The sequence below is a fragment of the Diadema setosum genome, chromosome 4, assembly GCF_964275005.1.
Source record: "Diadema setosum chromosome 4, eeDiaSeto1, whole genome shotgun sequence".
NCBI classification, from domain to species: domain Eukaryota; kingdom Metazoa; phylum Echinodermata; class Echinoidea; order Diadematoida; family Diadematidae; genus Diadema; species Diadema setosum.
The window spans coordinates 44,465,801-44,480,529 of NC_092688.1; the positions used below are offsets into that span (position 1 = coordinate 44,465,801).

Genomic DNA, 14,729 nt, shown 5'->3' on the forward strand with positions numbered 1-14,729 from the left:
GTGTTTAATGCAAGTAGCAACACTACATCTGTTGGTAATAGGAGAGCTATTTGAGAAAAATCATTTTGAGGAACATCCATTACAAAGGAGTGTGAGACCAGCTTGTGTTTCTGGTTATATTTGTTGTTTTTTTTTTTGTGTGTGTATGTATATGTTGTGTGTGTGTGTGGGATGTGTGTGTGTGGGATGTGTATGTGCGTTTGTGTGTGTGGGCATATGGGTGGCATGACATTTGCTCTGGTCTTATTTTCTCCAAGGACTTAGGGATAAGGTTGTGACAGGGTCTTGGATTTAGTTTGATGGGAGGATGAGGATAAGGGTTAGGGTTAGGGTTGTGGGTAGAATTTAGGTTTGGCTTTAGCATGCAGATATTTCATGGGAGCAACTATTGCAGGAGCAAATATCATGGAACCAGGAGAGAGTGTGTGTGCATGTGCCCTATAGTTTAGTGCTTATTATGTCCCTCTATCATGAATGCACTCATAAGTCTTGGATGACAGAACTTGGGACGGGGTGCCTGGGAATGGCTCCCCCCTCTTACATACACACAACACACATATGCAGAGTTATACTGCAAAGAGAGAAAAGGGGGGAGAGAGAGAGAAAAAAAAATGAATAAAATTCCAGTAGCATAAAAACTTTCTATTCATCTCCTTAATGATTAGGAGCAGTAATACAGACTGTGACCTACATTAAACAATTAAAACAACAATAGAGTGTTCTTTGGCCCTTATATATTGATATATGAGTGTGTGTGTGTAGGCCTATGCATTATATATAAATTATATATATATATATATATATATATATATATATATATATATATACACACACATACATAGAATATATGTGATAAGAAGAAGGAGTCTTGAATATGCTATTTGTAGCATTAGTAATGCTCTGATATTTATTGCAGCAATAATCTTATTCACTCACTTGAACAAATACATGTATTTGCTAATATGCATTACTTTCTACCATACCCCTTTTTTCACAATTGTTGCTTAGGCTACTAAGTATATAAAACGTATCAAAGCTCTCTATGACAACGCTCTAGGGCAACGCTCTACACACCATGCGCGCACAGCATTTTTGTGTTGTTACGATTCATGTTTGCAAAGACTTATTGTACTAGTAATACACTACACTGACAAAGGCCAGAGGCAGGCCCAAAATCTTGTGCATAAAAACCTTGTTGGAACAACAAATGGCATATTTTTGGCTCCTTCTTATAATAACATTTGAAGTCAAACACATGGAAAATTCCAAGATATATATAATATACATATTTATATGCATATACATATATATATATATATATATATATATATATATATATATGAAGAGTTTGTTCGCAAAAACCGATAAGTAAATTTTTGAAGATTTTGAAGTACAGTCTCTGTCATAAAGTACAAAATAATACCTTTTAAATGATATATTGGTCACTACAGAAAGGTACATATCTTATTATTCTCTTTATTTTTCTTGACCTTTAATTGCAAATATCTCCATTTGGCAAATATGGACTTATTGGTTTTTGTGAACAAACTCTTCACGTATGTGTATATATATATATATATATATATATATATATATATACTGTAGCGACATATCGTGTGTGTATATACATGTGTATCTTGGGCCTACTCTACGCATTTTGTATTTTAAGGCATTCTTTTTGCTGTCGTTTAATAATGATAATGATAATAACAATTATAATAATAATAGCAATGATAATGATAGTGATAATAATATCAATAATAATAATAATGATACATGTCATACAGTGATACATAATTAATTGTGTGTGCGGCTCCAGACAAAAAAAAAAAAAAAAATATATGATCTCGTGCTATAGTTTGTATCTCTCCGTTTCACTGTATTAACCAATATATAGTAGACCAATGTATTATACTGCAATTGGTTATGAAATGATAAAGGTACAGATGCTGCAGAACGGCGATCTTTGTTATCATTAATCTTTTGCAGTCTTATTGCTCCTTATTCCTTGGCATTGCTATCATTATCATAATATGCTTCTACACGCAGGCTCCAAATACCTTCCCTGTTAATAGTGTTATCATTTTGGTGTTATTGTCTCATACACATTATAGGAACCACCAGGGATATATAGCACGATTAGCACCATTCTCATTTTATCATCATATTCTATACATTTACTATAATGACAAATACTGTGGTTTAGTAGATGACTTTTCCCATATCAGTGCAACAATCACCATCACAACCATCGGGTCACCACATTCTTTACAAAGAGATAAAACTAAATATATTACCGATGTGAGTGTTTAAACATCTTTAGGCCTAACGTTACTGTTATCATCTTCATACTAATAAATGTTTTTAAGTTATATCAAACCCCACAACAAAGCAACAACTAGCATGGCATTTGAACAAGCCGATGATGTGGTCTGAAAACTGGTAAGAATTTTGGGCATGTAACTTTTTTTGATCACGCGAACTTTTCTTCATCTACACTGTACTTTTGTATTAATCATACTAGAGTACAACGTTGTAGTTTGGTGGTTTGGTCCATCGTCGAATTGGCAGAGCGCAGACAATCCGGTACTAGTATCTCATCGCCCAACAGCGCATGCAGTGGCGCAAGAGTATCCCGACGTTTGACCCAGGCTAGGCTGGCCCAGCAGGATGCTCCATAGCATGGCACACGGACGGCGTGGCGGCGCGCGCAGGAATGGATGGACTGGAATTGGCGCGCCGAATTCGATTGAGGCCCATCGCCTCAGACAGATCATCAATTTCACTGATTTTTCACTTCACCAATTATTCACTGGACCACCGGCTCATCATATCACTCGGCGGCAAGTATGTAAATGCATTTTTTTTTTTCGTAAAAGGTAATGCGTGGAACGTGAACAAGGATTTATTGGCATTTATGCAGCGAATTTCTTCTTCGTATACGTGTAACGTTAACTGTGTTTACAGCGACACTCCACAGGAGGGCTGTATCAGCTGTGTATGTGATTACAGGCTGTATCAGCGTCACTGTTTAATACCCTTAGTCCCATCCGTGCTAAGCTGTGTTGTGTCAACAGAGCTCGGAGCGGAGGAGTCCTATGAAATTATTATTTAATTCCTCTTTTTTTTTCTTTGCTTTTTTGTGGTCTGGATCTATGTTTGGACATGCCTGCCTGTAGGCCTAATTGTTACAGTGCGAGAAAGGGTCTGACGTCGGCTTGCTTGGCTGGGTGAAACTTGTCTTGTTCTATTATAACTTCTAACCTTAACTTTAAATTTAAGCCATGCATGCCATCAGTTTAATAGGGCTAGGCCCTAATTAATTTAATAGGGTCTGTAAACGTTAGATGTCTATTAAGCCCATTTATTGCATTTACAATTTACAAAATTTTACCAAATCTATTAATATATAAGGAGAATGTAGAGAGAGAAAGAGAGAGGGAGAGTTCTGACTAACTGAGTTTTAATAGAGCGGAGGTGAGTAGACAAGTAGTAGAAGTTTATGGTTGGGTGTTCATAATACCGGCCACCTAATGTTTTTCTATCAATAGAAACGTGAAAAATCTCACAATTTGCCTGAAATTTTACTCACGTGTGGAGAAAATACTGCGGATTCACAAGCGCGCACTGAAAATGCGATCTGAGGTACGCGCTCTAGATGGCGGCTTCGAACGCGTGGGGTGTCATTTTTTCCGCATTCAGTTGCCCTGTTCATTTCAACCGACCACCCTGGCAACACGTAGAAAGGGCACTTAAATGCGTTTTTTTCGACAGGCCGCTGTTTTTTTCCAGCCGTCATTTTTTCCCCAATAATATTTGAATATATTTTGAATCCTTCGATATTATGCACTTGTCAATTGTAGTCCCGGCCCATGGGTACCCGGGGATGGCCGGGACTTGCATCCCACTTGCAATTTTGCATGTTACACTACCCGGCCAAGTCCCGGCCAAGTCTCCGACAGGTCGGGCAAAATTTTCACGGAAATCCCCCGCTAAGTCCCCGGCAGGCCGGGCAAAATGGAAGTTGAAATCCCCGGCCAATTCCCCGACAGTCCGGGCAATATTTGTGCAGAAATCCCCGGCCAAGTCCCCGACAAGTCGGGCATATTTGTATAGAAATCCCCGGCCAAGTCCCGACCCTCAAGGCCCGGTCACACTGCCCAAAAGTCGCGTAAGTTTGCGTGAATCCCGCAAGAAATTTGGTTTTGCGCGTGCTTGTCCGTTGAGAATTTTCGCTGATTTACGCGATGAAAATCACCGATGAATTGCGCAAGAACTACGGAAATATCACTCAAAAATCACTAATCAGCGCATAGGCACGCAAAGGTCCCAAACAGGGCGAATTCGTGATTGTGCGCGACGCCTGACGACAGAGGTCCACGGAAAATCACGCATAATCTGCGCTTTATCACAATTAACTGCGTATGAATCGCACATAAACGTGATAGCGGCAACATTTTCGCAAACGATCACTGATATTCCACGCATATTTCGCGCGTTGTTCGCGTAAGAACAGCGCAAACTACGCAAAAATTACGTAAAAACTAAAACAGCACAATACTGCCTAGAAGTGTGTAAACTTTTACGCGAAGCCGAGTTTTGAGCTGCTCAAAAACCTGGCTTTTGAGGACCTGTCACACTGCCCAAAAGTCACGTAAACGCATGAATCACGTAAGAAATTCGAGCCTTATGCACTTGTCAATGTAATGACGCACCCCACTACCCCCGGACATGGGTGCGTCATGGTCATTTTTTGACTGACCACACGGGGTTTTTGACGGACACCACAGTCACTTTTTTGACGGACATCCTCGTTACATTTGACGCACCCCCGAAAATACTGAAACGATTTTTGCATACTTTTTATTCAAGCAATTTCATTTTCTTTTGGTTCGTAAACATAATTTGTAAAAGTTTCGGCAAGTTTCCCTTACCCTGGCCCTGTAAGCACCGTACCGTCATTCACCATACATCACGCTGCTGCATGCTACGATACTAAGTATTCCGTACATTCTGTGCATGCAATCCATGACAATCACATGTGTGCAAATGCGCTGTGTGTGCAGATGCGCTGTGTGTGCGCGGCCATTGCTAGTCCGGTGGATGCATACTGCAGCGCAGGTACACACCACGCCACGGCATTCCCACGAGTACACACAGCCCAGTCGCTGTTACACTACGTAGAGATTCGCACAGCGTAGCGTCGCGCGTCTCGTCGGGCTAATCCCGCGAGCAGAAAATGGCATGCGGCAGGCAGTTTCTTCTGCTGCCGCTTCTTTTACTGTCAAAAATTCGCCTTTGTCACCACAGAACATTATTTAGAAAATGTGAGGAGAAAGGGTGGCTTTTAAATTATTTGTTTGCCAGATTCTGGCAAGCATTTTCCCCTCTTATTCCAAAACGCTTCCCGACTTTCACTTGCCGCGGGAAAACGCTCACTGTAATTCCACTCGCGGTACGTGTATACGGTACTGGTAGCGTGCAAAAATGCGTACAGTTTTCCATAGCAAGTGACGCACCCTAGGTTCAGAATAATGCGTGTTATTTTCCATAGCCAAGTGACGTACCATGACGCACCCCTAGGTCAAAAATTTGACCGACAATGATGGGATTTTGACGCACCCCTCGGTCAAAAATTTGACGGACAAAGCTGGTAAAATGACGAACACCTGGGTCACAAATTTGACGGACCAAACGAGGAAATGACGCACCCATGTCCGGGGGTAGTGGGGTGAGTCATTACATTGACAAGTGCATTATTTTACGCGATACGATGCGCGATTTGCGCATTTCATGAGTTTGTCTATACAATTTTGAACCTTCGTAGTTGTCAGCCGATGTGCGCCGGATCGGCACTTTACGCATTCCATGTTTTGAGGAGCTCAAAACTCGGCTTTGCGTAAAAATTTTGCGCAGTATTGCGCTGTTTTACGTAATTTTTGCGTAGTTTGCGTGGTTCTTACGCGAACAATGCGCGAAATATGCGTGGAATATCAGCGATTCTTCGCAAAAATGTTGCCGCTATCGCGTTCACCAACGACTCTCCACTGACAAAAAAGCAGACTATAAATAATGACGCATGTTTCGCGCTTGAAACACCTACGTATCACTGAAAATCACTGAAAAAAAATATTGGCGAAGGCCTATGTATCTCTAACAGAACACGGTAAATACTCACGAAATACTGATCGAGGAATCACTAATGTATCACTAACAACTCACGTATGATTGTGGCGCTATATTTTTGCGTGATCTTTCCGTAGTTCTTGCGCAATTCATCGGTGATTTTTCATCGCGTAAATCAGCGAAAATGGTAAAATTCTCGACGGACAAGCACACAAAACCAAATTTCTTAGTTACCGGTACGTGATTTATGCGATTACGCAACTTTTGGGCAGTGTGACTGAGCCCGCCCGCGTGGAATCGCGTAAAGCGCCGATCCGGCGCACATCCGCGGACAATACGATCGAAGGTTCCACGTCAGAAAAATTCATGAAATGCGCAAATCGCGCATGTTTCGCGCTAGGCTCTTTACGTGATTCATGCGTTTACGCAACTTTTTTGCAACGTTACGGAGTCCTCAATAGCGGGGAATTGCTAGTCGAGCGAAATAATTTATGGTCACATTACCGTACTGGAAATGGTACAAGTCATAATCAACTCTCAAGCAAAATCTGGCTCAATCCCGGCCAAATTCCCGCCCCAAATGCCTGCCATTTGGTTGGAGCGAATTTCCCCCGACAAACCCCGGTTTATTCCCCACCCACCGGGGCAAAATAAGTGAATCTCCCCCGACAAACCCTGGTCCATTCCCGACCCACCGGGGCAAAATAATTGAATTTCCCCCGACAACATCCCGGTACATCCCTGGCCCAAGTGAATTTCCCCCTACAAAGCCCGGTCTATTCCCGACCCACCCGGGCGAAAAAAATGCTGAAATCCCCGCCCAACTTGGTTGCAAGTCCCGGCCATCCCCGGGTACCCATGGGCCGGGACTTCAATTGACAAGTGCATTACTTTTGAAGGACTGTTTGATGAATTTGAATTGATTTTCATTGGGAAACTTTTCATCGTAATTGAAATAAATTAGATGAGTCGGTTTGTTTTTTCACATTCATTTCTCGTTTCTGCTTCAACTCGTACGGTCGTAGCAGGCGACAAAATAACTATGTCATGTGTATGTGTAACGTGTGTGCACGATCGTACAAGTGGCGGTGACAATTTTGCGGTCAAAATCGTCAAATTTATTACGGAAAGGATACTCTACATCTAACAACGAGTCAGCAAAGGTAGGCCTAGTTATATGTAGTTACACGATAAATCTTATTCGATTTTGCTAAATTTCGTTAATCTAGAGGGAATACTTATTTGTTTTCGCCTCATTTTACTCGGTAGCGTAGCCCAGTGAAGAATCGAACACCGTTGCGTGTAGTCCCATGCGTACATTTTCTTTCTGTACGCGCAATGCCATTATAGTGCGCGGTCGTTTGATATGGACCCGGTCGGTGTGTTGAACACCTACCATACATTCTGTCCAGAGTAAATTTAATTGTGGCAGTAGCCTAATGCGGCCGTGAGCCCGTTCACGGCGGCAACATATTCAGTAATATACGGCTTAACACAGCAACACACTCTAAAATGAGGAGTAGGTTACCTAGGACAATACCAGTCTGCAAAAAATGTCTCCCCTTTTGTAGACGGTTGTGATGTTTGTTTGGCAGGAGGTAGGGTGCCTGTTGATATGGACAGTTGGAATATTGCAATCAATCCAGCAGCTGTGTCTTGGGAACACTTTGGGATGTTATCTGGGCCAACTGCCGTGGTGTAAATGTTGATGCCAGCTCGAAGCTGTTTTACTCCTTTGACAGTATAAAGTTAGGGTTTTAATCAGGTGTTGGCAACTTTTGGTAAGAGGTAGGCTGTTACTTGCTTTCCTGAAGACCAACTCAAACTGACTAACAAGAATTTGAGCCTTATCCTTTGATGTCAGGTATAAGTTTTCCATCTTCCTTGAGTGGTAAAGTCCTGTCCAATCTTGTCGTTTGGCTTTGACGTGTCTCCAAAAGCCTTGGAGTTATTATTGTCAAGCCCTTTGATGATGACATTGACATCTTCCTCTTCTTATATCTTCCTCTTCTGCTGTATGAAATGCTTTCTTGCATTTTCACTGGAAGTCCTTGAATTTATCCCCATCATTGCTTCTCTATGCCTTCCTATATACAGTCTGACCTTTCGACACAATAGCACTTCAATTGGTGGTGAAACCAAGGTAGAGACTTTTTCCTCTTCGCTGTTTGTGAAGGGACATTTCTGTCAACGATGTGAGCCAGATAAGTCTTAAAAGTGGTCCATAATAACCCTGTATCTTCTCTGTGTTTCTTTCTACTATAGTGGTGGAAAGGTGTGACGCTTTGGAATGAATTTTATTCCAGTCTGCTTTGGCAAAAACACGAAGACATCTACAGTGCTTTATGTGGTAAAATTGAGGCAAGACTCTTCACCATAGCAATCAATTACAATTCTAGAGCAGTCAATGCATATGCACATTTGCTCATTTAAATGTACCATATAAGCACTGTGTAATACTGTATATGCCATATTTTTAGCAAGTCTAAATTTTTGCAAATCGAGACTTTCCGACAATTTCGCAGGTGATTAAATTCGCGATCATGGAGTCCTGTACTGAACGGAGAAATGTATACGTATACGTCACATTTATATTGGGATCAGAGTCAATATTTTCGCACGTCTTTAATTTAGCGAATAGCAGTTGACTGGCGAAATTCGCGAAAATAAAAACCTCGCAAAATATTTGGCATTACAGTATCTATGTGTTGACCATCTAATACTAACACAGTGGTACAGTTAGTTATTGAAGTCTAGGTATTCTCTATTATTTTTCAGTTGTTCACTGTAATTGTGAATTCTGTATCTTTTCCCTTTCTCCCCAAATTCAGAAGGTGCAGTAGTTATCATGGAGCAGCAACAGTACACCATAAATGGAGTGAAGGTAGCCTTTCCCTGCAAGGCCTACCCTACACAACTCTCCATGATGTCAATGGTATGATTTTAGAATTTTGTTTACCTCTGAAAACATGCACACACACACACACACACACACACACACACACACACATTTTTAAAAACGAAATTTGTTTTCCTTTGCATAATTCAGTACCAAAACAGTCATAAAACCAAATATTACAATTGCATTTTCCTTATTATGAATTCATAAGAGAAATAGTAATTTTATGTAATAGCTTGAGAATATAAACATAGCTGGAATGAAACAATTGACCTTAAAACATGACAGACAGACAGACAGACACACACATGTAAGTTTATATGATATATTATTTACAATTTTTTTTGTGTGTGTTTTTAGATGATAAAGTCAAGTTGTATCAAAGTTGCTACAGTATGTTTTTAGCTCACCTGAGCCAAAGGCTCAAGTGAGCTATTGCGATCGCCCTTCGTCCGGCGTCCGTCGTCCGTCGTGCATAAACTTTTTACATTTTCATCTTCTTCTTGAAAACCCCAAGACCGATTTTCATCAAACTTGGCAGGTAGCATCCTTAGGGGGTTAGGAACTCAGTTTGTTAAAATGGGCACCATGCCCCACCCAGGGGGCACCCAGGGGGGCCCATACTCCCAAAAATTAAGGAATCTGTAAAAATCTTCTTCTCGAGAACTAGAAGTGATGGAGCTAAGTTAATACTATGAGTTAGTACATTGATGACTGTAGTTTCAAGTTTGTTCATGGCAGAATCAGGGGTGCCCCCCTTGGGACCCAGGGGGGGGGGGGGGGTGGGGAGGGGTCCTAATGGGGCCTAAATTGTACATTTTCATCTTCTTCTTGAGAACCCCATGACCGGTTTTCACCAAACTTGGCAGGTAGCATCCCTAGGGGGTTAGGAACTCAGTTTATTAAAATGGGCACCATGCCCCACCCAGGGGGCCCCAGGGGGCCTCAAACCCCCCAAAATTAAGGAATCTGTAAAAATCTTCTTCTCTAGAACCATAAGTGATAGAGCTAAGTTAATACTATGAGTTAGTACATTAATAACTGTAGTTTCAAGTTTGTTCTTGGCAGAATCAGGGGTGCCCCGCTCCCCCCCCCCCCCCCTTGGGACCCAGGGGAGGGGTCCTAATGGGGCCTAAATTGTACATTTTCATCTTCTTCTTGAGAACCCCATGACCGGTTTTCACCAAACTTGGCAGGTAGCATCCCTAGGGAGTTAGGAACTCAGTTTATTAAAATGGGCACCATGCCCCACCCAGGGGGCCCCCAGGGGGGCCTCAAACCCCCCAAAATGAAGGAATCTGTAAAAATCTTCTTCTCTAGAACCAGAAGTGATAGAGCTAAGTTAATACTATGAGTTAGTACATTAATGACTGTAGTTTCAAGTTTGTTCTTGGCAGAATCAGGGGTGCCCCCCCCTCCCACCCCCCCCCCCCCCCTTGGGACCCAGGGGAGGGGTCCTAATGGGGCCTAAATTGTACATTTTCATCTTCTTCTTGAGAACCCCATGACCCGTTTTCACCAAACTTGGCAGGTAGCATCCCTAGGGGGTTAGGATCTCAATTTGTTAAAATGGGAACCATGCCCCACGTAGGGGGCCCCCAGGGGGGCCCAAACCCCCCAATATTAAGGAATCTTTAAAAATCTTCTCTAGAATCAGAAGTTATAGAGCTAAGATAATACAAGGCTTGTACTATGAGTGAGTACATTAATGACTGTAGTTTCAAGTTTGTTCATAGCAGATCCAGGGATGCCCCTCTTCGGGGTGGGGGGGGGGGGGGTTGGGAAGGTCCAAATAGGGGCCTGAATTGTACATTTTCATCTTCTTCCTGAAAACCTCACAATGGATTTTCGTCAAACTTGGCAGGTAGCATCCCTAGGGGGTCAGGATCTCAATTTATCAAAATGGGCACCATGCCCCTCCCAGAGGTCCCAAGGGGGCCCCCAATCCCCCCAAATTAAGGAATCTTAAAAAATTTGGGCTCTTATTGTACATTTTCATCTTCTACTTGAGAATGGCAATGCCTGGTCAAATTTTGGTAGAGCTGTGAATAATTTAGATTAGTGACTGTGTGAAAGGTGAACTTGCGATACTCGGGTGAGCGCTAGACCCGCGGGTCTCTTGTTATGATGTTCGATGCAGAATGAGTTATTCAAATTAATAAATGTGGTATAGGAAATAACTCCCATATACTGTATAAGCTGTCTTTTTTGCGAAGGTTTGATTTTCGCAAATTTCGCGAAGCACAGTTGGATCGCAAATTTAACAACACACAAAAATGTCACCATGCTGTAGGGTAATAATGCATTTATGTTAGCATTAGCATCAGTTCGCGAAAACAACATCTCGCAAAAGCGTCGGTGACCTCCTCATTCGCGAAAATATCTGTACAAGAAATTAAGAACTTATACAGTACATGGTTATATGTTCAGTTTCATATTTTTACATATTAGTACAGTGGACTCCCGTTATGACAAAGTTCTTGGGATCTGCATTCTTCTTTCGTCATATCGAAATTTCATCATAACCAAACAAATAAACAATAAAGAACATAGATAGAGCCAATAATGTTGCGGTTTGAATTTTACTTCCTTGTAACCGGAATTTCATTATAACCGTGTTAGTCATAACAACACGGTTATAATGATAAACAGGAGTGCACTGTAGTGATAGATCAGTCTGTCAAATATGTCAACTCAAATATCTGCTTGTCTTTCCTCTCCAGATCATCAAAGGAATAGAGAAGAGACAGAATTGCTTGCTTGAGAGTCCAACAGGAAGCGGCAAGAGTCTGGCTCTGCTCTGCTCCTGCCTGGGATGGCTGAAGGGAGAGAAAGGTAGGGGGTATTTATACCCATTAAAGGGAAGATAAACCCCCAGAGCAATGTGGATTGAGTGAAAGCAGCAACATTAGTAGAACACATCAGTGAAAGTTTGAGGAAAATCAGGCAATCGATGCAAAAGTTATGAATTTTTAAAGTTTTGGTGTTGGAACCGCTGGACGAGGAGACTACTAGAGGTTATGACGTATGAGTGGACAACAATACCAAGAAAATATAAAGAAAATTCTACAAAAATCCATTTTTCATGAAAATTACAAATTCCATCAACTTGATATTGACATATGTTAGGGGTAGCAATTACTGTAAAACGAGGAATTTTCGCGTGCATTTTAATTTCGCGAATTTCGCGAGTGCCAAAATTCGCGAAATTAAAATGCACGCAAAAGCTTTTGTCTACACTACATGCATTGAACGCCAGTGGCAATTCGTGAAAATTTCATGCCACGAAAAAGGCTGTCGGCTCCAATTCGCGAAAATTTCATGCCGCGAATATATCATGTTTTACAGTATTCCCCCTGCTTTCTGAAAGAGGTTGGTCCATTGCTCTTTCATAATTGTAGAAAAGTGAATTTTTGTTGAATTTCCTTTATATTTTCTTTGTATTGTTGTCCACTCATACGTCATATCCTCTAGTAGTCTCCTCATCCAGCGGTTTCAACACCAAAACTTTAAAAATTCATAACTTTTGCATCGATTGTCCGATTTTCCTCAAACTTTCACTGATGTGTTCTACTAATGTTGCTGCTTTCACTCAATCCACATTACTTTTTGGGTTTACCTTCCCTTTAAGACACAAAGTTGGGCCCAGGAGTGATCCTAAAGCACTTTAATTCATGCCCCTGTGAATCTGTCCATCCAGAAAGTCACCGCTCGCTGAGACCACATGTGAAGTGGCTGAGAGGTGTATAACTGTTATTGTGACCTTTGAGTGCATAGGAACTTCTAACATACAAACTGTATGCACAGTGTGCACTAATTCCACTTCCGGAGCACTCTAAACGTTGGTGACTGTTCATACAGAGTTTAGAGCCTAGCCTAGAGAGGGGCATAACTTTAGAATGATCCAGGGCCTGATTGTCTGTTCATACCAAGCTCAGAGGGCTTCAGGAGCGCTCCTGGAACACTAATGGAGCGCTCTAAACGTCCTGTATAAATGGGGTATTTGCACACCGGAACCAAAGTCCCAAGTTAGCCATTGCTGTTGTGTTCAGCATCAGGCATGTGTGGTGTGTTGTGTGTCATGAGAACCTCCAGGGAGCCCAGAGCTCCTACAGTAAATTTGTGAATCTTTGAAAAATCTTCTATGAAAGCAAATATACGAGTAAATACAATGTACCTATACATCAGTGAGTGTACTTTCAAGTTTGTTTATGGGAGATGCACAGGTGGCCCCTTTGGGGCCGTAGCCAAATTGGAAACTAGTTTTCACGATTTGATCTTTTTTTCTTTTCTTTTTTTTTTTTTTTGGAAAATGCATGGTCAAATTTTCTTCAAACTTGACAGGTACACTGTATTATTGCCAGTGGAAGAGAATCTGCAGATAGACACCATGCCCCGAAAGCTCTCCAAGTTTGCTTTGTTCTAATAGATCTTCCTGGGTTATAGTCTGTAGACAATAGAGATTAGAGGGATTATGTAATCTCTAAATCATCAAAAATTGATTGCCAGACATCTGTGTCAATTAGCGAAGAAAGCACACTAGCCTACTGTAAGAGTGGTTTTTTTCACGGCTTTTCGCGCTTTGAGGTTGAACTGCGAATTTAACATCACATGAAAATGTTTTGAACTCGTTGCTTGTACAACGCTATCATTACCGACCGCGAATTTAAGCACACGCACAAAAGTCTGCACCGATGGAAACCGCAAAAGTTTCTGTACGCGAAAGAAACCACTTTTACAGTACATGCCAGTCAGCAGACAAAACAGAGTACGGGTTTATAATCACTGGGTAAATGTTGGACTACATAACTTCATCATTTTCAGTCACCAGAGCTGGTAGTCATATTTTGACTTTGCAATGCCTGTCACCATTAGCTCCAAAGCTGTATAAAACCATTTTTTTTTTCTTTTTTTTTCCCCTTTTATATAGTTTCTTCATGTTCTAGTTCTTCTTTCTTCTCCTCCTGGCCTACTGTGCTATGTCCTCCAGCCTTCTTTTCCTGTCCTTCCACAAATTCCACTCAGCACCGCTTGTTTATACTTGAATGTGATAATGTGTCAGCATGCGATCCCAAACATTTTTAGGGGTAATCTGTGAATATTTACATCTCTTTTTTTTTTTTGTTTTTTGTTTTGTTTTTCCAAACAGATAAGAGAGACAGAGCTGAACAGGAAAACTACCAAGACATTGAAGGTAAGCCCTTAACTTTCCTGTGACAAGAATATTGTATACGAGGTATATTTTGCAGTGTTATAATTTTCGTGACTTTCGCCAGCCAGTTGATATTTGTGAATTTAATGCCTAGTGCAAATATTTTCTCTTGTAACACGAATGCAGTTTATGTCATCTCCATGGGGTAAATCGTTAAGTTCTGTCCTCAAAAGAAAAAAAAAAAATGCTTATTTCCCATTCTATCAGTGATACTTGATCAGCAATTGAACCTCTCATGAAAATTGTCTGACAAGTTTCCAACAGCAAAATGTTATACTCAAGAAATATTTGGCAAACAGAATCCACAAGTGATATAAAAAAAACAGACAACATGTAACCCGCTCATACAGGGTGCACCAATAACAATACATTTACTATTGAATGCTGAGCGAACTTCTTATACTGCAGTTCTCATATCCCTCTCGGTTACATCTTGATAAAAAAATAAACGATCAAAAATAAATTAAAAAAAGAAGAAGAAAAGACAAGGAA

General features: G+C 41.2%; 1 protein-coding gene across 1 annotated transcript in view; it reads left to right on the forward strand.

Annotated features, from left to right (window-relative positions):
* The first annotated feature begins 2,735 nt into the window (after positions 1 to 2,735).
* Positions 2,736 to 14,729, forward strand: part of LOC140227933 (Fanconi anemia group J protein homolog) — a 43,400-nt gene continuing 31,406 nt past the window's right edge. Inside the window, exons 1-4 of the mRNA XM_072308316.1 lie at positions 2,736 to 2,847; positions 8,958 to 9,061; positions 11,749 to 11,860; positions 14,175 to 14,219. Of these exons, the coding sequence (XP_072164417.1) occupies positions 8,975 to 9,061; positions 11,749 to 11,860; positions 14,175 to 14,219 (244 nt within the window). The 5' untranslated portion in view covers positions 2,736 to 2,847; positions 8,958 to 8,974. The remainder of the gene's footprint in view (positions 2,848 to 8,957; positions 9,062 to 11,748; positions 11,861 to 14,174; positions 14,220 to 14,729) is intronic.